At 41.1% G+C, this 22,228-nt stretch overlaps 2 protein-coding genes across 2 annotated transcripts; one reads left to right on the top strand and one right to left on the bottom strand.

Annotated features, from left to right (window-relative positions):
• Window positions 1–1,598: 1,598 nt before the first annotated feature.
• Window positions 1,599–6,986, bottom strand: LOC141007681 (uncharacterized). Its single transcript, XM_073480066.1, has 2 exons — window positions 5,868–6,986; window positions 1,599–5,736 (listed from the first exon to the last, which is right to left on the bottom strand). The coding sequence occupies exons 1-2, from the start codon at window positions 6,574–6,576 to the stop codon at window positions 4,766–4,768; spliced, it is 1,680 nt and encodes a 559-aa protein (XP_073336167.1). The 5' UTR covers window positions 6,577–6,986; the 3' UTR covers window positions 1,599–4,765.
• Window positions 6,987–11,392: 4,406 nt separating this feature from the next.
• On the top strand, window positions 11,393–14,532 carry LOC141007709 (LRRN4 C-terminal-like protein). Its single transcript, XM_073480096.1, has 2 exons — window positions 11,393–11,427; window positions 12,182–14,532. The coding sequence occupies exon 2, from the start codon at window positions 12,190–12,192 to the stop codon at window positions 12,901–12,903; it is 714 nt and encodes a 237-aa protein (XP_073336197.1). The 5' UTR covers window positions 11,393–11,427; window positions 12,182–12,189; the 3' UTR covers window positions 12,904–14,532.
• Window positions 14,533–22,228: the final 7,696 nt, after the last annotated feature.

Consider the following 22,228-nt stretch of genomic DNA (forward strand, 5'->3'; position numbering starts at 1 on the left):
TTTTCTATTTTCTTTTCTATTGTTCTACTCTTACAGATTAACAGTAAACTGCTACCACCTTTTATCTGTCCACTCAAATGTGTTGTCTTTGACTCATCTTAAGGGGGTCACAAGACAATCAAGTTAATAAATAAGTAAAAACACATTTTTCAGCTCCAAGATTTTTTTTCCCTTGTAAAACACTGGATGGTTTTCCAAATTCAGGCTTCTAAAGATTATTCAAATTAAACAGAAGGTTAAAGTGGCACAATCAAAAAACGCTCACTTAAATGATGAAGACGCTGTCTACTTAAGCCCAGTGGTTCCCCAATGGTGCGCTGAGGCACACTGGTGTGGCATGAGGCAAGTCCAGGCGTGCCATGGGATTCTGTTACAACCATAAATTATTATTGCAACATTCAGCTATTTCAATATACTACATCAGTACTTTGTGCATTCATTTCCCTACGCAGAGGCAGATTCTATACTAAACATTTCAATTATGTGACCTGTCTGATTTAAATGTGTTTGTTTGCTTCTTTTAAGCAACTTTACAAAGTTTCAAATGAATTCTTGAATCATTTTTTAATTAGATATTGAGGAATACAGTTGTTTGCATGGAAATGAGGTTGTGCCTTAAATGAATGGCTTGCCCTTTGGTGTGCCTTGGTCACAGAAAGTGTGAAAGTTAAATATCTCAATAAACCCACTGTGGATGGCTTGCAAACCAGATTCCTCTTTAAATTTCTTTAAAGTTTGCTCCTCTAAATGATTTTGATAATTGATTTGCCAACAACTCATTTTGTAACCACTGAGAACAGATAACATGTCACACTTCATTGATAATGTGGATAGACTAAACGATGGTCTAAAGCGAACTGTGGTGAATACTTATGTGCTAAAGTCATATTCATATTCATTTTGAATATTGAATATTATTTGAGCACCCTAAACAATTAACAGTATTAAGTATTGCATATAGTCTAATAATGAAACAACACACATCGCTGAGCTGTAAAAGCACCTCGATCTGAACATTAGAGTGATGTAATCACCACCTGACCTTCAACACTTTGGAGGAACTTATTCATTTAGATACATTTTGCAATATATGGACTCTGAATTTAATGTATCATCAACACGAAAGCATGACACAAACTATAAAATGCTGCTACATGTCCACGTTTTTTCAGCTACATCAAACCTGCTTTGCTTCCGTAATCGCTGAAGGCCACGTCAAATAGCTAGTTTGTGTGCATGAACACAGCTGTCATTACTCAGCATCAGGAGAAGAGGAAGGTGTTATTTGGGAGCTGTCTTTAGGCGTGTCCGCAATATGTTTGGCAATGTTTCAGTCAGTGGAAAAACTCGCCTTCAGGGTGACTGTGGTTTTCCTGCCGTGATACAATGAAATGAACTGATTGAAAGAGACTGGCATGATCTAAAATTAGGATATACTCGTGGCTTCGGCATGGAGCTGAAATTGCCACGTCATCGATCCAGCTGACAGTTTTTCTGCGGTCAAAAGTTAAAATTCAAAATCTTTTACAGATGATTCCTTCAAAGGACGCCCCTCTTAATCAGATATATGAAATAAACAGCCACAGAAAGAAAAGAAGTAGAAACAAGGCCCTTTAATATAGTAACATTTAGAGTAGGTAACGGGATGAATGTGATGTGGGGGAACATATTCTGAACACAGAAGCATAAAAAAGTAATTCAGTTCACATTTAACACTGACTGTTCTTAAGGACGAATGCCATTTCAGTTTGAACCTACATGCAAAGGCCTCCTTGTATGTCATACAAAAACAATAAATATGATTATCTGGGGTGAAGACTAACTCTGCAAATCATTTTCTGGGTATACAGTAACGGATATTTAACATTTTGAGTGCCTTTTAAAATGACTTACACTTGTAAATGTACATAGAATAGTTACATGGAGATCATAAGAGTAGTATTCATGGAGACCTACAGTATAGCTCAAATAGCTGAGGAGATTAATGCTCTGCTGTTAACCCCGATGTATCAGTCGTGTCACATCAGGAAAAAGTTTCATAAGATTATATATATATTTACAGTGAATGTTAGCATATTAATGTTTTTAAAGCACGTTACATTGTTTTTAAAAAAAAAAGTCGTTGCACATTTCCACCAATGTTAACCCTCATTCAACCGGATAAAATGGCTAAAACTACATTCTTATATACAGAGACTGTTGCCAGCAGAAAGAACAGATATGCACATGCAAGCACCAAAGTCTGTCCGCTAGTAAATGCTAGTAACTGGCTGGTAACAACAATACAAGTCCAGAAAAGGAGAGGCTTTCTAGACGCACAGTAGCAGCTTCAACAACAAAAAAAAAAAGAAAAGAAAAAGAAAAGAGGAATGCTAAGATATGGTCCATGACAGAGAGAGACATGATAATCAGTAAAACGGCGTTAGAGCTGGTTGATCTGGGTGCATGCTGATGACAGCTTGCTGAGCCCGTATCCTCTTCAAACAGCCCTGTGTGTTGTGTGTATTCAGGGATATCTTCAAACTTAGCCTCGACACAGATAACTTCAGCTCGAATGAAAACATTACCATTGTGTAACTGATGAGGGCTCTGCAGAGAGACAAGCAGAGATAAGACAGAGCAGAGCAGGACTGCACAATGAGACGCCTTTGACTGAAGAGTAAGACTGGTTCATGCTTCATGAGGACACAACTGTGAAAATGGAGTTTGGATGATATTTTAGCTTTTTAGTTTACAAATGGCCTCATCAGGGGGATGCAACACTACACTCTTAAAGTCAATATCTCAACTGACCGGTTAGGTCCACTCACTGGGATTTCTTTTGGCAATTTGTGCTTTTATGTTTTTTGGGGGGGTTTTTTTGTTGTTAATTATTTCTTCAACATAATGGTGACAACTGTGACATTGTGGTAAATAGGGATGATCCCAACAGCTGATTTCCTTGATGTTTAGACGGAAGGTTAAACTTGGACTAGTCAAGTGGTGTCAAAGTGAGGAAACACCGCGATAATGCGCAAAACTTAGTGTAAAAGGTCAAACATTGTCAAAAAATAGTACATTTTTAGATGCAACAGTTAACCAACATTGTTGACGGATGCTCATCTTTATAAAGCAACATTTGTCAGTATACATTATGTTAATATGGAATTTAAATCTGTAAATAAGTAAGAAAATTCATTAAACAGACTAGTTATTCTTGGAACGACTAGCCGGGGCAAAGTTTAACCAACTAGACGACCAATCGCGCACATCCCTATGGAAAACATTCACAGTTGTGGCAAAACAATTGTTGGAAAAAAGAATTTGACATTTTCCTCAATTGATTAGCTGAAGAAATCAGATGACTGTAAGTAAACACATTAATTCTTTAGCTTATAGCTGACCTATCAATCACTATCAAAGCTAGTACAGCGCAGCACAGCGGGGAAGGATACTAAGGTAGAGCTGAGAGATCGATATAGGAGACAGACATTGTCTAGGATTTCAGTTAATACTGCCTTTGTTTCAATGATTAGTATTCCTGCTCTTCAAGGATGCATTAGAGTGAACAAGATCCATTTTTGCTCCAGTTTAATCAGCTTTTCCAGCTGACTAGAGCTGCAATGACTAGTTAATTAACCATGAGGATGATCGAAAGAAAATTACTGGCAACTATTTTGTTAATCAATTAATTGTTTTAGTCATTTTTAAAGCACAAATGTCAAACATTTGCCTGTTCCAGCTTATTAAATGGAAAGATTATGTGCTTTTCTTCGTCATTCATGATGTAAATGAAGAATCTTTGAGCTTTGGACTTCTGGTGGGACAAAACAAGTGATTTGAAGACATCACTTGGGCTCTGAGAAATTATGATGAGCTTTAAAATTTTGTCATTTATAAAAAAAAAGCCATTAATCTTGAAAATAATCGGAAGATTAATAGATAATGAAAATAATTGCATCCCTACAGCTAGGGGAAATGACGACGCCCATACCATGTTCCTTGGCATGTCATCTACAACAAGACACATGAGTTAACAAATATTGTGTAAAGCACCAACACCTCTTCTCATATATTATCATTTTATCAAGATAGAAACTGAATAAATCAGTCAGTAATGTCCAGCTGCATAATGTCCATGCTCTGTACTCCTGCACGTCTGTCCACACACGCAGCATGAACCAGCCCTTTGGATCCATTTCAATTTTTTGTGCGGCTCGGTGTGTTGTCAAAGGCCTAAAATAATTCAACAGCAAATTCAACCTCTGACTAATGTGTGAAACTAAAAGAAACTCATGTAGGAGTTTGTCCAGACTGAAACGCAGGTGGGAACCATCTTGAACAGCAGCAGCAGCAGCAGCAGCAGAGACTCAGTCGAGGTTTGAGTGAGTGCTCAGGGCACTTAATGGCAGGAAACTGCTCTTGTCTGCTTCTGCCACTTTCTAAATTAATGCTGGACAGTCCGCAAACCTGCAACTCTCTGTGCCAAAAACAACCTGTCGGCTGCTGCTGCTGCTGCTGCTGCTTGAGGAATGTCCTAGAAAAAAATACTTGGCTTTGAAGAATGTGCAGTGGATATTTTTAAAGTTATTTTTACATCTAAGAGTGTAAAGCATGAAAATGTCAGAGATTAAACTCCAAGGCTAGGGTTATATGTAGCCTGATTCTTCTATAACAGCATGGAACAGAGATTACTTTATCCATCATGTTTATACCTCAACCCATGTTTGTCATGTGGAGCAGGTTTCATGGTAAGAACACTGACAGTTCCTCCTTTAATCATTATCTACACACAGTCCACAACTGAGCTGTCGTCCTCCTCGGCTCCCCACTCCCCAAACCTCATCTGAGGGGACGGAGCTGCTGGGTGGAGATTGTTAATGTCATCCATGGCGTCTGCGTCCGTGTCGTCACTGGCACCGATCCCCATGTGACCGCCCTCCTCCCGGTGCGTGCGGATGTGTTTCCGCAGCGCCGCGGGCTCCTTGAAGGTGCGGTTGCAGAAGGGGCAGCAGCACGGCCTCTCTCCGGTGTGAATGAGCTGGTGGTGTTTGAGGTGCTGCAGGCGGCTCAGGCGCTTCCCGCAGATGGCGCACACATAGGGTTTCTCTCCCGTGTGTGTGCGCCTGTGCTTGCGCAAACCGTCCAAGTGGCGGAAGCAGTTTCCACACTCAGAGCAAGAGTATGGCTTCTCACCTGTGTGTATGCGCAGGTGGGTTTTAAGTGCCCCAGACTCACGGAAGCGGCGACCGCAGACTCCGCACGGGTAAGGCTTCTCTCCGGTGTGGATGCGGATGTGCTTCTTCAGGCTGGAGATCAGGCGGAAGGTCTTTCCACACTCCAAGCAGTGGTGAGGCCGATCTCCAGATGGTTCCCCTATTGTGTCAGGGGCTGAAGGTCCTGCTGAGTCCTCCGCTCTGCCGGGTGAGAGACTGTCTCCTCTCCCGGCTCCAGCAGTCCTAGCCAGCTGTTTCTGTCCATCGAGTCCGCCCTGCTGCAGGCCCCCGCTGCAGTCTCGCACAGTTCTTTGGTGACGCAGAGGCTGAGTAAAGGAACGCTGGGAACCTTCGTCCCCTCCGACTTGAACGTAGCCAAGGTCACCCACATTATGGGACGATCCCTCTCCATCACCGACTCTGCTGTCATTACGCAACCCAGAATCCTTCCTGCTGGGCTGACCGGAGCCTGAAACTGGTCCCTGCTCCTCTTTAATCTCAAACCTGGATGCTGCACCTGGTCCCTGAGACTGCCTCTCATCTAAAAACAGATCAAAACGTACACAGAACACAGAAATTAATCCATGCCTCAAACTACAGTAAACTATTGATGAGTTACAACTCACACTCAGCCTGAATACACAGAATAACACAAAAACATTTTATATTTACCTGGTCTGCTAGAATCGGAGCACATATGTGATGTGTTGGATGCAAAGTCCAGAGTGTGGTTAGTCACAGAGCCATCTGGTTGGATTGAAAGTTGGCACATTTTGTAGTCATCTCTTGGCTCAAAGCCATGAAGCGAATCATCCACAGAGCCTCCGAGCCCCAAGTCAACACCGGCCCCGTTCACATTTCGGGAATTCTGGTGGTCCCGGTCCAAGCCTGAAGTCAATGAAGCCATGGAAGACAGCGATGGTGCAAAAACTGACTGACTCACTGACTGAGGGCCTGAGTATGAGATCTGAAGCTGATCTATGAGCTTCTGAGCACTGCACAGACACTCCTGTAAAGTCTTCAGCTCCCTCTCTGACACCTCAAGACGCACTTTGAGTCTCTCGTTCTCTTGTTCCTTGTGCAGCAACTCTTGTTGCGTCTCATTGAGCACAAGCACCACTTCGCCCAGGAGAGTGTCGACTGCGGCGGACATGGCAGTTTGAATGGTCGGGGCGAGCCGTGATTTCAGCGACGTTACAGTCATGTTGCCCTGCGAAGCTCCGTATCCAGCCTTGTCTGCTTTCCTATCATAACAGGACTCTACCCCGGTTCTGTCGGGAATGTTGATGATACTCTGTTTACGGTTTCCACTGTGGACCGAGCCGCCGCTATTTGATGGAGATGAATCCATGTTAGCATAGCCTGTCCGCCTGGAAGTCATTATTTTAATGTAGTTAGCTAGCTTTAATTCAGTTAGCTAGCGTTTACAGGCGATGCTAACGTTTAGTTGCTAATCAAACTATCCAAATTTGAAACGAACTGGATTAATAATGCGGGTTTTGTTGTTGAAATTTGTCAGAAAAATGGGTGAAGTACCAACAATTACATCTGACCCATTAGCTGTGACAAAAACAAAGTAACGTAAATGAACTGTTCGCTGGGCCTGGCTCCGCTCGCTACCATTAGCCTGCTAGCTTAACACTAACAGTACCAGCCGGTCAGAGACGGACTCTTGCAAACAGTGAAACTCTGCAGGAGAAATGAGCCGATGGTCTTTTACTGCGTTATTCAAGTCCGTAAATTACTGTTCAAAGACTTTGATACCATGGCCCTCTGCGGCGACTCACCCATTCCCAGCTTCTGTCTGCTGAACTGTTTTCTTACTGTACACTGAGGCCTGTCGCACACAAATGACGTCGACAAAGAAGCGCCGTAGCAAGTTCGTTTTGCCCTGGGCGAAGACTTGAAGGGAGTTTCACCTCCTCAGCATCAGCAAAGCATTACAAAGACGAAAGAGTGATGTGGCTTTTCATTTTCTTTAATTAGATTATCTTCTGTTTTGCATTTGTCTTTTTTAGAAAACAAATAAAATTAACTTTGCATCTAAAACGACCAACTCTGATTAATGAGGTCTCGTGCGCATGACATATATTAGGACATCTTGATTCAGAGCCACTGATGCTGACAGCCTCTCAGAGTAAGAGAGAAATATCTGTTGCTGTTTTTCTTTATCTGTAAATCACTGTATGTCAGTGTTTAGGATATACAAAAGACGCCATTGATTGAAGTCTAACTGGACAATAAAAACAGGAATGAATGAAAGATTTTCAAAATTATACAATTAATCACAAAATAAACAGACTAAACTACTAGGTGTTTCATTTATTGATATGACAATAAAAAAGATTCATTTAAAAACTGCAAATATATTCATCAACCCACCAATAAATTGTTTGAATTAATAGCATCTGGTCTTTTAAAGACTTGCCGTGTAGCCTGTAATAAATTATTTGATTATCTATCATTTTATTATGCCTGTTTTGAAGCATATTGACGTTGTTGCAAGCCTAATCGAAAATTACTATAATAGGCTAACATGCTGATAAGTATTTGGTATATTGCACCCTTTGTGCAGTCCTAGTAGCTACTAGTTTCATTTATTCAAGCATACTCCAATTCGGACAGATTTACTTATTAAAGACCCAGGAGTTGGGTCCATTTAACAGCGTAGCCACGTCCTGTCTGTCAGCCTGCAAGTCAACACTCAGGGTTAAATATGCTTCAAGTTATAATCAGTGCCGCAGCCATTTGCGAAGGAAAGCTGAAGTTTGCCCTGTTCAAGCTAAAATTAAACTTCCAGGGTTTAAAATATAAGTACCCGCAGGCCAGCGACCTCTCAGTGGGTTATACAAACTCTAAAAGATAACAATTTATCCCACAGCAGCAGCAGCAGCCTGCTGCAGGCTGCGTTTTTAATACAGGATGTTGGGGCCAGAATATTTTAATTTGGGAAACTGGCCAAACGTATCATGAACTTTGGGATGCCTGGCAGATGAACCGGTCATTGTAAATCCATCATGAAAACTAATTAATGTCACCCACACCCAGTTGTGTAACTGAAGAGACACAGACCCCGCCTGGCTCTTCCAGTCATGGCTTCTGTAGGCTGTAGGAGGCACTGTAGACTGCTTCATTAATGAGTGCTACTGAGGTCAGGTAATGAGCTGGATGAATCATGTTTTCCCGTTGGGAATGGTTCCTCACAATCATATACCTACTGAACATTTTAACATGTTTAATTTAAATGAATGGTTTCACATTATTATTGTTTGTTCAGAGAGATGAAGTGAATCATTGGGCGACACTGCCCACTGAGTGCGGCCTGCAGAATTAATGACATCATTATTGAAAATCTGTGATGCAGTGCCTCATCCCTGCATCTAGTTAACAGTAAGCGAGCTGGATGTTTTAAAGATGAAAGCACATTTTCACAATCAACTATGTGAAGAAGAAACTTGGACTTGTTAATTCTAGATTTATGTATCTATTTTGCCTCATTTAAGGAGTCAGCTGGCACATAAAGTTGTTGTTGTTTTTCCCTAGGACAATGAAAAATCACAATGATTTATTTGACTTGTGTAAAAAAAAAAGTAGGCAGCATTACGTGGCCAAAAAGTTGTTATGATCACAGCTGACTGTTTGTGTTAGATACAAATCAAACACTCATGCTATTTATTCTACAGTTCTTCTGGTCCCACTACAACAAGACCTTGTAGTAGTCATTTGGGTTGCTCCCATTTCATATAGAAAAATAATTAATTCCTCATGGACTTGTTTCTGATTATGAAAGCAGACCCATTCCAACCAAACGGCAGTGGTTTGTGGAAAGAGTGACGACGTGGTGCATGGCAGAGAGGGATTATGTAAGAAACCATCTAACAGTTACCATCTGCTTGAATTTGTGTCATTTCCAGAGTCACAACAGAAGTATTTCTGACTTAGCGACTCCACCTCCGTTTCCAAGTAGCTCATTTTGCCTGTCACACCACCTTTATTCCAGTTACCTCATTAAAAAGTTTGTTTCAGTTTCCTTATTTGGGCCTGCTGTAGATAAACCCCCTATGGACCTGCAGCTGACTCACTACAGAAGAGCTGAACAGGTGCGTTACCATAAACATGAATCATTATGAAATAAGACAAACACAGACACGCTTCTCAGTACGATACATATACACAACCAGTATTACACAATACATAAACATACCCGTCCCACACACATCCCTACATGATATGTAACCATCCCCGTCACACTTACACACCCACGCTCTTTCCTGTATGTAATGCAACCTAAACACTCGCTCGCCCACAGAGAAATGCTCATACAAGAATGAGAGAAAGATGAAAAGAAACAACTTATAAACATACAACAAAAAAAACTCAGAGAAACTCAAGTATAGACTGGCATTCAGTAGAGCGCATACCTCCACCAAGACACAACAGTGCCCTTTAAAGATGCAATATGTAAGAATTGGCCTGTCAAATTAATCCTCCAAGCAAATAGGGGGCAGCATATCGCCAGAGTGACCCCTAACTGCTGCTAACTGGACTTATCCATGCAGCTAGCGGTTCAGACTGGGAGCTCGGGCACCAGGGAGCGTTGCTGTTTACACCACTAGCATCAGAGCTTTGGACCAGAATGGGAAGGGGCTAGCTGGTTAGCATGCTAACTTCAGTAGACACAACACAAAGACATCAACATGTCAAAACATCTATGTATTGTGTTGCAGAGATGTTTAATGAAGTTAGCATGCTAACCAGCTAGCCCCTTGCCACTTTGGACCTTAAGAGGTGATAGTCTGATAGTAAACAACACCAACACTTTCCGGTGCTCCGAGCTCCAAGTCTGATAAGTAGTGTCAGCCAATATGACCACTAGCTGCTTGGTTAACTGAGCTTAGCCTATTAGCTAGAGGTAGCTACAGTTAGCAGCAGTTAGAGGTTACTCTGGCGATATGCTGCTCCCTGTTTGTTTGGAGGATTCATTTGACAGGTGGCCAGTTTTTACGTATTGCACCTTTAATGGGGTCTATTCTCTGCTGAAACGCACCCTCAATCCAAGTTTTGTGGAAATCCGTTCAGTAGCTTTTGTGTAATCCTGCTCACAAACCAACAAACAGATATGGGGGAAAACATGCTCCCAGGCGGAGGTAATAGATAATTTATCTTGGTGAAAATTCATTCTGTCAACGTACTAGTTCCTGCAGAATGAATTACATGAAGCACAGGAACAATATGACACATACATTATACTAAAACCTCCATCGGTTAGGAGAGCTTTGATTGAGGTGACAGAGCTGATCGAGTCAGTTCATCTGTTTTGTGAATTCCCCTGGTACAGGACAATGCGTGCTAACACTTTATCTGCAGACTTAGCTCAAAGTCAGAGCGGAGATGTGAGTATGCAGCTGGATTTAAGTCCCCAGCTGTCACATAAAGTTCCTTTTCCACACGTCACGTCAAAAAAACATCTTGTCCTGTCCAGGATATGAGATGCGCGGAGCAGCCTTTTCTTGTTGGGATGTTGGTGGCATCTCAAATTAATTAGCAACACTTGATATTTTAGCTCTTATTTTGTTCATTTTTTATTTTTTTTTAAAAGAGAAGCACTAGCATGGAAATTTACTACATTTCAAATCACTCCCAGAACAAGCCCAGTCAGGTCCGTTTCCGGCCTTTTGGTGAACAGCTGCACAACAGTTTCTCTCAGTTCTGCTGCAGTGTTTGGAGTTAAGTCGCACATTTTATTTAGGTGAGAGGTCAGAGATGGGATATACTGTCCGGAGCCACTGGCATATGTCAGGCATGACAAAATTCCAATGAATGTAACCCGTGACACAGATAATCCTCATCCCATTCAATTTCTCTCTGCCCTAAAAGGAAAACAAGAGCTCATTAACAAGTCAGACACACTCTAAAAAACCTGGAATGTTCCAGGAATCCATGTGGTCACTGTTTCAAAATTATGTAGCAGTGATGCAACTAATCACAGACTATAGTGACACCACTAACTGCATGCACACTCATTCACATTGCTAAAGGAGAGAGGTGGAGCTGGTGCAGAAGGGTCGGGAATAAGGGAGAGGGGCGATTGTGGGAGGGCAGAAAGAAGGAGGTGATTGTTGGGGAGACAGGAAGCATATAAAGGAGGAGAGAGCAGGCAAGTGGAGGGAAGACGAGGAGAAAGGAGCTCACTCACATCTTGATCAAGATTACAGACTTTTCCAAACAGCAGGTAAGCTCATATCTTTTGATATTGGACACTTTTTTCACTCTTAACACAAGCGAGTGGAGTTTAAGAGGAGCACATAGTATATTAGTATTCAGGGGAGGTTCTTGCTCTGTTTTCAATTTTGTGAGATTTTCTGAATGGGCCTCATTGTTGTCGCTCCATGCATGTCCACCACTGACCACATGTCAGGTATGTTTGTGTGGGTTCTTGTTGAAATCGTACATGCAGCTTTCCTGTAACTGGATCCAGCTACTAACAGTGCTGCGCTGTGTCATGGGTGTGTGAGCATTTGGACCTGTTGTGCAATACCGCCTGGAATGCTGAATTAGTGTGAAGTACCTCCAGAAGCTTAACAAGTGAGGATTATTCATAGCAGCTCTGTGTACAAGACCATAAATCATTGACAAACATGCCACAGAATAATAAATTTCAACTAATTAAGTGTCCACATTTTAGTCATTTGCTTACTTACGGGTAAAAGCAGTGTGCTCTGGTTTTGAGAAAACAGTTTATCTTTTGAAGTGAGAGAGATTTTTTTGTTATCCAGCTGAGACTAGGCCCAAGCTTTTTGTTCCCTTTTCTAAAAAGACACAGCATCAGGGGGGAAATAACTCTTCATTCAGGCTCAATACAAAAAGACTTTCAATGTACACATGGCTGTAAACCCAAGGGGCTGATACTTATCATTCCTATGCAAAAAAAAAACCCAACAGATTTGCCAACACACTGATGGAATATTTCTCTCTGTGATCTCCAGATAGCATAATGGCTGCCAGCAGAGGCCTTCCTGTTCCCCTGGTGATCGTCTGCCTGGTTCTCATCAGAGGTTACTCTCCCCTGCCTACGACATCAGGAGTCCCGGCGATGGCTCCCAAGACACCGACTGGGGACTCGCTTTCCACGGAGGATTACAGAGATTATGAAGGACAAACTGATGCCCCCATTTTACCCGATACACTGCCTCCACTTGGAGGGACGCTCACGCGATGCAACTACGATCCCTGCCTCGAGTCTCAGGTCTCCTGTGCTGTGCTAAAAGCCAAAACCGGCTGCTTGTGTCCAGGGTTCACTTCACAAAGACAGGCTCCAGAGATTCCCAACCTGAGATCAGTGTCCTGGAACGGGTCAGAGGTCGTGATTCACTGGTGTGCACCTTATTCATACGTCACAGCTTACATTGTGACAGTAGGGGGGAAAGAGAGGCAGAGGTTTGGGGGGGACAGAAGGATCGGCGGAGTGGGCGACATAGACGAAGGCTCAGAGGTTTGTGTGGCAGCAGTGAATGATGTTGCAACGAGCAAAGAGTCCTGTGAGGTGTATCAGCCCAGGGACCACAGTCTGCCTCTGAAAGCAGGACTCATCGGAGGAGCTCTGGGCCTCCTGCTGCTCCTCTTGCTGGCTGTCCTGCTCTGTAGGCACAAGAGGCAAAGGAAACAGCAGGCCAGCATCTCTATGCGCGAGACAGCAGAGACACAGTGAACAGAAAACAGACCCGCTCCCATGAGACTCCTCTGCGTCATATACTGTAACATCTGAGGTTTACTGTACAAAGAGGAAAAAGTGCTCACCATCTCACATGTGTATATCTGACTTGAATTGATTGATTCATTATTGTTTTATTTTGAAAAACTCCTCTGTGGGGTGTTAAAGGAAGTTCACACCTCCATGGTTTGAAAGAGGAGCCGCAGGAGAATTTTGCACTTGTTTGCTGTGTTTTCTAAAAATGAAACCAACTTGCAAACAAGAATGTTTCAGGACAGATCGTGTGAATTTGGACTCTCCTTCTTTTCTTTTTTACATTTCAAAACATGAGCTCTGAAATATCAGGTGTCAGGACTTCAAAGAGCAGCCCAGCGTGTAGTCCAGGCTTGGAACTGCTATATTGAACAACTGCTCATTGTAGTGCAGATCACAGAACACTCACCAGTGCAGAGATTTCAGTATTTATTTATTCCTTGATTTCAGAAAATTGTCTTTATATCAGTGCATTTTCCAATAATCCAATATGTTTTTACATGGTTAATTTGGTTATAAAGCAACACTTCATCCTTTAGTTAGTCAGAAAAACTTCAAATAATCAAATTTGGAGATACTTGAGTTGCCTTTTAAGAATGTAGGTCACATAATGAACACAAGATGAAACTGATCAAAATCAGACAAAGCCACCGACACGATTCATGCAATATGTATTCCAGATCAAATGTATGAGGCAACAAGACTTTCAAAAGATCTAATAGCATGAAGCAGATTTTAGATAACAACACATTCATACCAGAGACAGCAGCGAATGGGCACGGAGGTTCAAATGACGCTGTATTATTCACGGGCATGTCAGAATAGTTTTATCAGAGTGCGGCAGCAGCAAACACGTCAAAACATGCCGTGTGCAGAAAAGGAAGAAAGTTTGTGATGGTTTTTGAAACTCTCTGTGAGAGTTCATTATGTTTTGTATTTAATTAAAGAGTGAATGTGTTATGTTTTAAGGACAAAAGTGAAATATGTGCTTTTTTTCTACTTTATTTATGAACATTTGGTTTGTTGCCAGAGATACTCAACTTGCTTTTCCTGGGGGACAGTTTTGTAAAATGACAGGAGGCGAGGGGCCAATAAAAAAAACATTGATAGTATTTATAAGATAAAAATAATAAACATTAAAAAGCCCCTGACTTATTTTTCATTGAGATTTCCCAGCATGTATTGTTTGAAAATAGTTAAAATAAGTTGAAATAATGTAAAAGATTATTACTTGTCTATAACTTGTCTTCTCAAATCCGGTCAACTAAAAATCTTAAAGCAGCCAGGACACTAAGTTTTCTTAAGTGAAAACAAATAGTGTTTTTGGAGGTTGTCAAATAGTCGGGTCTGTACTTGACGACGTATGAGACTCAACAATCAACTTATCTTACATTTTCCACTTTTGAGCTTTTTTTAGTGACAAATGAACATCTATGTTTTCAGAAGTATCCTCATTCCTGCCTTACTTTTGTTCCTCTTCAGCTAATAGTTGTCTTCCCCTGCATCAAGATCGACCTTCCCTCTGTTACTAACTGAAACTGGCATATCTGTCAGCCAAGGGACATCATTGAACGTTTATTCGCTGGTATAAACAAAACAAAATAATTCCCAGTGTTAATCACTTCCTTTCATTGTGAATTAGAACATGGTCGGCAGCCACCTGGCACCTTATTTCAGGCCAAATACAAGTTGATTATCACTGTCTTAGACCTTGTACATGATAAGAGTGATTTGACGGACTGAAGTCTAAAAGACTCTACTGTATGCGTATGTGCATGTTTGTATATTAAAAGGTTGTAGTATTTAACTCAAGTGAAACATGTCCTCGGTTGTTATTGCACCCATGTGTCAAAATGTGTAGCTATTTAGCAGCTTTTAGATGGGCGTGTGTTTCCATCTGCCTTATTTTCGGAAGTTGTGTCAGTGTCTGGATGAGCACAAGTGTTCAGTGCTGTTTTTCCAGCTGTCGTACAATAGCCTCTATAGCGGATATGGACTTGGTGAGGCTTGTCTCATTCCAGCTGAGACACTCAGTCACTGGGCTGCTGAGAAGCTTCAGGGCCTCTCCTTTTTTTTTTTTTTTTTTTTTTGCCTTGATGTAAAAGAGAAGAAAGTCCAATATTTAAATCCTTTCAGTTTATCTCATGTTCAAGACTCCATCTGCATGTCTCGCAGCCATGTTATAATTCCCTTTTTTCTCTGGTTGCTGCCACGGAGTTGTTCCACCGCTCCTGGCGTCTTTCTTGCTCCAACTGCACACTGCACAACTTACACCACACAGAGCTATAAGGAAGTCATCTAACATCTGTAATTTAGAGACACAACAGATTGTTCATTTCAATCGCTGAAATGGCCTCGAGATGTTGCTTTTATGACACACATTCAGAGAGTGCAGCCACTCTCAAACTGGGCCAGTACGAGACAAAATGCAAAACATGAGCGCACAATATCATGTGGCGGCAGCAGCCTGTTTTCAACAGACCGAGACGTAATGCACTTAAACCCCATGCAGAATAGGTTTAACAAGAGCTACAACCGGAGCAGGGCTGTTCTGGTGGTGGTGCACAACATGCACGTACAGATGAACAAATATACTGTATATATGTGTCTTATTTCAAAACGATGTGATTTTTTCTAGTTTAAATAAACTATTGTTTTTGAATGCTGATGAAAAAAATCTGCCTTTAACATAGGTTAAATAGGTCTCAATGAGCAAACTGGTATCCAGTCATACAGCTATGAGCCGGGTGTATTCTTCCTCTGCAGCTGCCCTTTGAGTTTAAATGCTTCTGAGCTCTTTCATGAGAAGAATGCAGAGCCTAGAGACGTATAAACTCGATACAGCACATAAAAGTTAGATGGCTGAAGAGACAATGTAGAGGAGACTCGGTAGATGCAACAATTTTCTTTTTAAGAGAGCCTCATAATCTACTGGTATGGAAGCAAAAATCATCTGTAATAATTTGAATTGAAAAGCTACTCAATGCCTATTTGTAGCCTCTAACCGCTACTGAACATTACGTTTAAATCCCACATGTACAGCATTGAAATATTTTAATTTGAAAACCACATGTCAGATTTTATGTGGTGGAGTTTCAGTCAGTATTGACCTAAAGGTTAGAGAAGCGAGCTTATGATCGAAGCGTTGCTGGTTCAAATCCCCAGACTATCTGGGTGAGCAAGCCCTTTCACCCCAACCACTCCAGTGGAGCTGCTCAGTGGCTGACTGCCAAAAAGGGTTAAACAAAAAACAAGGTGATTTCAAGGTTTTCTGCTTCAGAAATGTTATTTGATGGGCTCACAAATTAAGAAGCGTGTAGGGTTTCAGTCTCTCTTCGACAACATGGCATATGAGAGGGCAGATAGATTCATTCATGCTTAAAATACTTTTATCTTGAATTTTAGTGCCTCAATTTCACCAATCGAATTCAAGCAACTTATTTAGTTCTGAACAGTGGAGACCATCTTGTGACGAGATCACACCAGACTTAACCCCCCTCAACATGTTCACGTTCTAACACCCATCAGTACTTTGTAGTCATTACAACATTATTACATCATTAGTAATCTGACCACACCCGTCTTCGAACTCGGCCCTCATTTTGAACTCAGTTACACATCTGTGAAGTTTCAAGAGTGTCACCGTTGTGACTAAAGTGCTGACTGAAACCTGTCCACTGACCTGGCAAGAGACTCTAAAATGCTTGTGTGTGTGTCTATGTGTCTCTTTGCCAGGGTGACACACATACACACTTATGAATAATGGAAAACATTACAGGCCGACACTGTCACAGCTGATAGTGACCAATTGAAGTTTAGCAATAAAGGTTTGTTTTGTCTTTCTAGTATTGGGCAATTCAGTTTGACTACAAAAACACAAAAGGGAACTTCAGGCTGTACTATCTCAAAATCTTGAATTCAGGATTTTAAGATAGTACAGCCTGAAGTTAAGAAAAAATAATAATGCTATAAATTCTGTGGTATATATTTGTATCTAATGTTTATTTGTATAGGGACAAGTATCTAGCATAACACTACTACACACTACTACACACACTACTACAGCATTTATAGCCAAAGCTAATTTGCAAAGCCCGTCCTTAGATGGGCCTTTAAAATACATAAAACTTAACAAATACACAAAATACAGTACAAACACAAACACAGCAAAAGACAGACAGAACAATATAAAACACAAACGGTAATACAACACAATAAAACGCTGTGAACCACGAATTTGATTCGCTGTGTTAAAGCAGCTGCAGAAACTTATGTTTTTTGTTGATTCTGGCAGCCCCTGTGGGCAAGAACGATATGAGCACCACCATCAGTCTTAAAGATCTTTATCTGGTGAGCGCTTGCATATGTTTTGAGAGAAAGAGGCAACTTTTAAAAAAAATACTAAGTAAACTTTGTTTTAGGGCTGTGCCACCAGACCACAGAGCAGCTTGTTTCCTCTGGCTGTGAGACTCCTCAATTCGTCCTCAGCACTACGCCTTAAAATAATGTTTTAATTTCATGACTTATCCAACCCGGACAAGTCTGAATCTGACGCAGTGAGAGGCATTAAGAATAACTATGTAGAAACCGCTAATCTTTCTGCTGATGGTCTTTGACTATGTAGGTCATATAGCCATATCAGTATTAAATTGAGACTGTTTAATAACCAGTTAAAAACTCCTTGTAGTACATTTAAGGGTTCAGTGGTGATGTAGTGTCATTTTTAAGTATTTCAGCCTCCCTTTGCTTCCTCACACTGACGCTGCTCTTAATGAGATCACTTGATTGGAATGGTTGAAAAGGTCATTATGTGTGGGTAAATTTGTTTTTAGATTATTTTATTACTTACATTTTCTAATCTAAAAACGTGAGCTAATGACTTTAATCACATATAAATTAAATTGAAGGACAAATAACAGATTTCATGGGCATTTGGCACATAAGAGACTATTACATGACCTGCTAATATCTTCCTGGTGCTAATTTTTGTCTCCATGTTTTCTGCTTCTGATACATGATTCTCCTGAGGATTTTCGTTGCATAAATGTGGAGTTTTCCAGTGATCTGCAGCACCTCCCAGGCACACAGGGTGCCTCTGAACAGCGCTTTTGATGTTAGCAGGAAGAAGATCATCTGGATGAAGCGCGGATGTGACGGGTAGAATCCGTGTAGGGAGAAACTTCCCAGTGATTCCTCTGCTCTTGAGCACTCTTTGTCATTTTCTTTATGAAGCAGATGCTCGTCCTGATGAATCTCAGATATGACGCAGTTGTTGGTGGCTGTTTTTCTGTGACTGTTGGCAAAATTGCTACAAGGTCAGCAGCAGTGACTACACACACAACATGTGCCAATGTGTCCATCTAGCTGAGGTAGAGTCATGTTGAATCACTGCTATCTCAGTGTCCAGTGAGCTGCTGACTCATGTTACTTGTGTAGTGAGGAGGTCATATATAAAAGAGTGAATCAGCTGAATTCAGATGACTGGATTTCACAAGAAAGTACTTGGTGTCGGCCACTGCCTGCTTCTTCATTACTGATTAACAATGACTAAAGAGCTGGTTTGTGTAGGAATGGGTGTAGTCCTTCCCATAAATGGCTGCTTGACGTATTAGTATTTTTTCTTATGAAGTTTTGGATTCTACCCGCAGGTGTTGCATTATATTAGGAGGCTAAGAGTGATTAAAAAGAAAATTTTCACCAATTTAGCCTTGCTCAATACAAAAATGTCACATAGGCCATGAAGCAGAAGAGACATTTCAAAGGGCCAGTAAGTAATCCAGGACTTTTATCAGTGTCTTTTAGTATCCAAGAGAATTTTCACAACAGTGACAAAGCTATTTTAGTGCAGCAGATATCCATGAAGTGAAGAGGTTAGACACAGTACATATCATGAGGCAAGAAAAGCAGCTGTCATAGGACCTCAGGCTCGGAGATGAGAGGTCACCTTATTGCCCTCTGCTGGTCACATTCAGTCCTGAGTGAAAGGCCTGACTGAACTGAAGGGCATAAAGAACAATAACAAAAATGGCAATAATAATAATCACTTTAGTAATAATGTCTACAAAGATGGATAATTTCAGGAACAGTGCCAACTAAAAACCCACCTGCACTCAAAAACTGCAGGTGTAACTGTCAAAAGTACGTTGAAATTAGATGTGGGAAAGGTATTAAAGGAGCAGTTCATCCAGAAATTAAAATTAAATTATTATCTACTCACCCCCATGCCGACAGAAAGTCGGATGAAGTCTCGTAGTACACAAAACATTTCAGGAGCTTCACATCAAAACAGCGTTGCAGCATTCTGCTAAACAGCTGAGGTAGTTGGGGACTTGTTTTAAAATGTAAAAAAAAACAAGAAAAAAAAAAACTAAAATTGCTCCATACAGCTCGTCTGGTGTAATCCAAGTCTCTGGAAGCCCCAAGAGCCCAAATTGATTGGAAAAAATTTTATTTACACCCTTTTTTAAGGTGACATCTTTACTGTAGCTGCTAAGCTAAAAGCATTAGCGCACACGAGTCTGAAGCAGGTGTACAAGCTCGACCATGTGTCGAAGGTGTAAATTAGAGTCTGACTGATATTGGCCCATCACAGGTATATCGGTATTGGCATATATGCTGTCCAATATGCATTGATATGGAAATCTTATCTGAGTCAATAATGACTGAATTTTTTGAGATTCCCCACTTAAAGCGACTCTGTTCACTATTTACACTAACAATTAATCAGATGACTGTGTTTAATCAAAGGTGTTGCACCTACTAATAAATCCACAGAGGATTATTACCTGACTCCTTTCATCTGGTTTACATTATTTTGTCCAGCCCCCCTGTGTCTGTAATGACATTACATTAAATGAGGACTGATTGTGCCATTTGCAGATAACACAATCTCCTTTCACTGAGAGTATTTTCATGGCAGCAGCAGCTTGTAGTTGAGGCATTAAGAGGCTTTACTGCAACAAGAGTGATTGTAGATTGTAATATTATGTTCATCTCATAACATTATACTGGAGCCTACTCAAAACCGCCATTCATTTCCATGCAATTAATTATTCCTGAAAAATTAATTTGCATTTAGCGCCGGGGAAGCTGAGCGTTATTTTTTATTGGTAGTGATCCACCAGCAGGGGCACTAATGGCTGATTGCTCTGCCCGCTGGGGTCAGCTTTTACAGGGCATAAAACGTTCAAAGTGGGTCAGGCATCCATCAGCGGCCATTACTGGATCGAGACTGTCCTGAACGCTCACTGGTTTTATCCAAATGTAGAGAGGGTTCTTCTTCTTTAGTATTCTAAGCATTTTGTAGACAGCGTAATTAATTAAAATAAAGGCAAATTAAGTTTTTTCTAAATGAGTGTTGCTCAGTGTTAAAAACAGCTTTTTGCAAGGGGACACTGGGCCATGCTGTGGCCTCCATCAGAGGGAACTCTGGGTCTTCGTGGGTGGTTGTACAAACTGGTTCCCTCCTGCAGGCGTCTCATCCTGTTTACTCCTCTCATGTCGAGTCTGTCTCTCTGTCTTGGCTTCAACCTTGACTCTGTAAATAAAAAGATTAACTTCTGTCTCTCTAAGTAACTCTGGTGTCACTGGAAGGATGATTCGGATTTTATGTAAATGCAACAAGGCGTGTGTTTGATTACTTCTTTTGGCATCATCAGAAAGAACAAGACTGTGACATCTTTCATCATGCAGACATCTTTCAAAAACAGGTTGAGAGTGAGTCACAGCTACTTCGATTTGTTTTTCACAGGAACCACTAGAGGTCATTATTGCAAAAGAGCACTGTAGGAATCAAAGCCACCTCTGGCATGCACTCAGTGATAATGTAGTGGAAATGGAAATTAGCTGCTCTAATAGGGATGAAAATGAGTTTGCAGTAGTAATCAGCTCAGCCACATTTCCACATCGCAGGGGAGGGTCGAGGTTTAAAGAAGCAGCTAAATGTTTGCTTTGCGTCAGCGCTCAGTTTTCCAAAATTTTCAGTCCCTGCTCGACAGGCAGGTCAGCGCTCTCCTCTCAACTCCCCAGGATGGCTCAGCAAGAGCATTTCATAAAGAAGAGGAGGAGAAAATCTCTTCTTTTTTTCCCCCCACTTCCTTGTATGAAGAGCAATGGTAACCATGGCAACTTGGCATTATACAGGACAGAGCTGAGGAGGTTGAAACTGAGCTCAGCTTGGAGAGGAGAGTTATCAATCACTTTGACATCAGCACTATGACACGCACACAAACAACACACACACACGCACACACACACAAGTTTGCCTGCTCTTTCGTCCGTCACGTGACTTCACAGGCCAGGGATCATGACATTTTCCTTTTCATCTGAGAGTGCGCCAGTGTCCAGTGGATGGATCTGAATGCAGAAAAACGCTCACATTACAAGGTGAAAAAATTGTTTTGAAGATGTTAAAACACACCCTTCATTTAAAAAGAGGAAGAAAAAAACCATGAAAACACAGAATATAATTTCTCAGTTTCTGTTCCTTCTTTACCATCTTTTCATGTTTTGAATTGCAATAGAAAGACATCCTCTTTATTCTTTGTGCAATACTTGAAAAACTCGGTGAAGAAATTAAGGATCTCTGTGGAGATTTACAGACTCACAACAAATTAGTTAAATAATGATGTAATGAATCACTACATAAATGAATTAAGAGCAAAAACAAACGAAGAACCTGCAAATGTTTTTAGGTCGTAACAGGCTGAGAAACGTCAACATGTATTGTGACAGTCATGTGATTCTCAACCATTTCATTTGAATTCATATCCTGTAATTTCATGAAAATGATAATACTTAAAGAATTTAAGTTTTGGAGTCCACAAAACATTTCTGGAGCTTCACAGCAAAACAGTGTTGCAGCATTCTCCTAAACAACTGAAGTAGACGGGGACTTTTTTAAATGAAAAGAAAATCATCATCCCCACACAGCCTTTCCGGTGTAATCCAAGTACCAGGAAGCCCTGAGATCCCAGACTGATTTGAATAGACAATATTTACTCCCACGATGCACGATCAGGCTCGTGCACTCACTTCAGACGGGGTGTGTGCGAACCCTTTTAGCTTAGCAGCTACAGGGAAGATTCCATCTTAAAAAAGGGAGTAAACAACATCTTTTAAAATCAATTTGGGATCCTGGGGCTTCTGGGGACTTGGATTACGCAAGATGAGCTGTATGGATACCATTTTAGGTTATTTTTACATTTTAAAACAAGTCCCCATCTACTTCAGTTGTTTAAGAGAATGCTGCAGCGCCATCTTGTTGTAAAGCTCCAGAACTGTGTTGTTG

The sequence above is a fragment of the Pagrus major genome, chromosome 13 (assembly GCF_040436345.1).
Source record: "Pagrus major chromosome 13, Pma_NU_1.0".
In the NCBI taxonomy this organism is placed as follows: domain Eukaryota; kingdom Metazoa; phylum Chordata; class Actinopteri; order Spariformes; family Sparidae; genus Pagrus; species Pagrus major.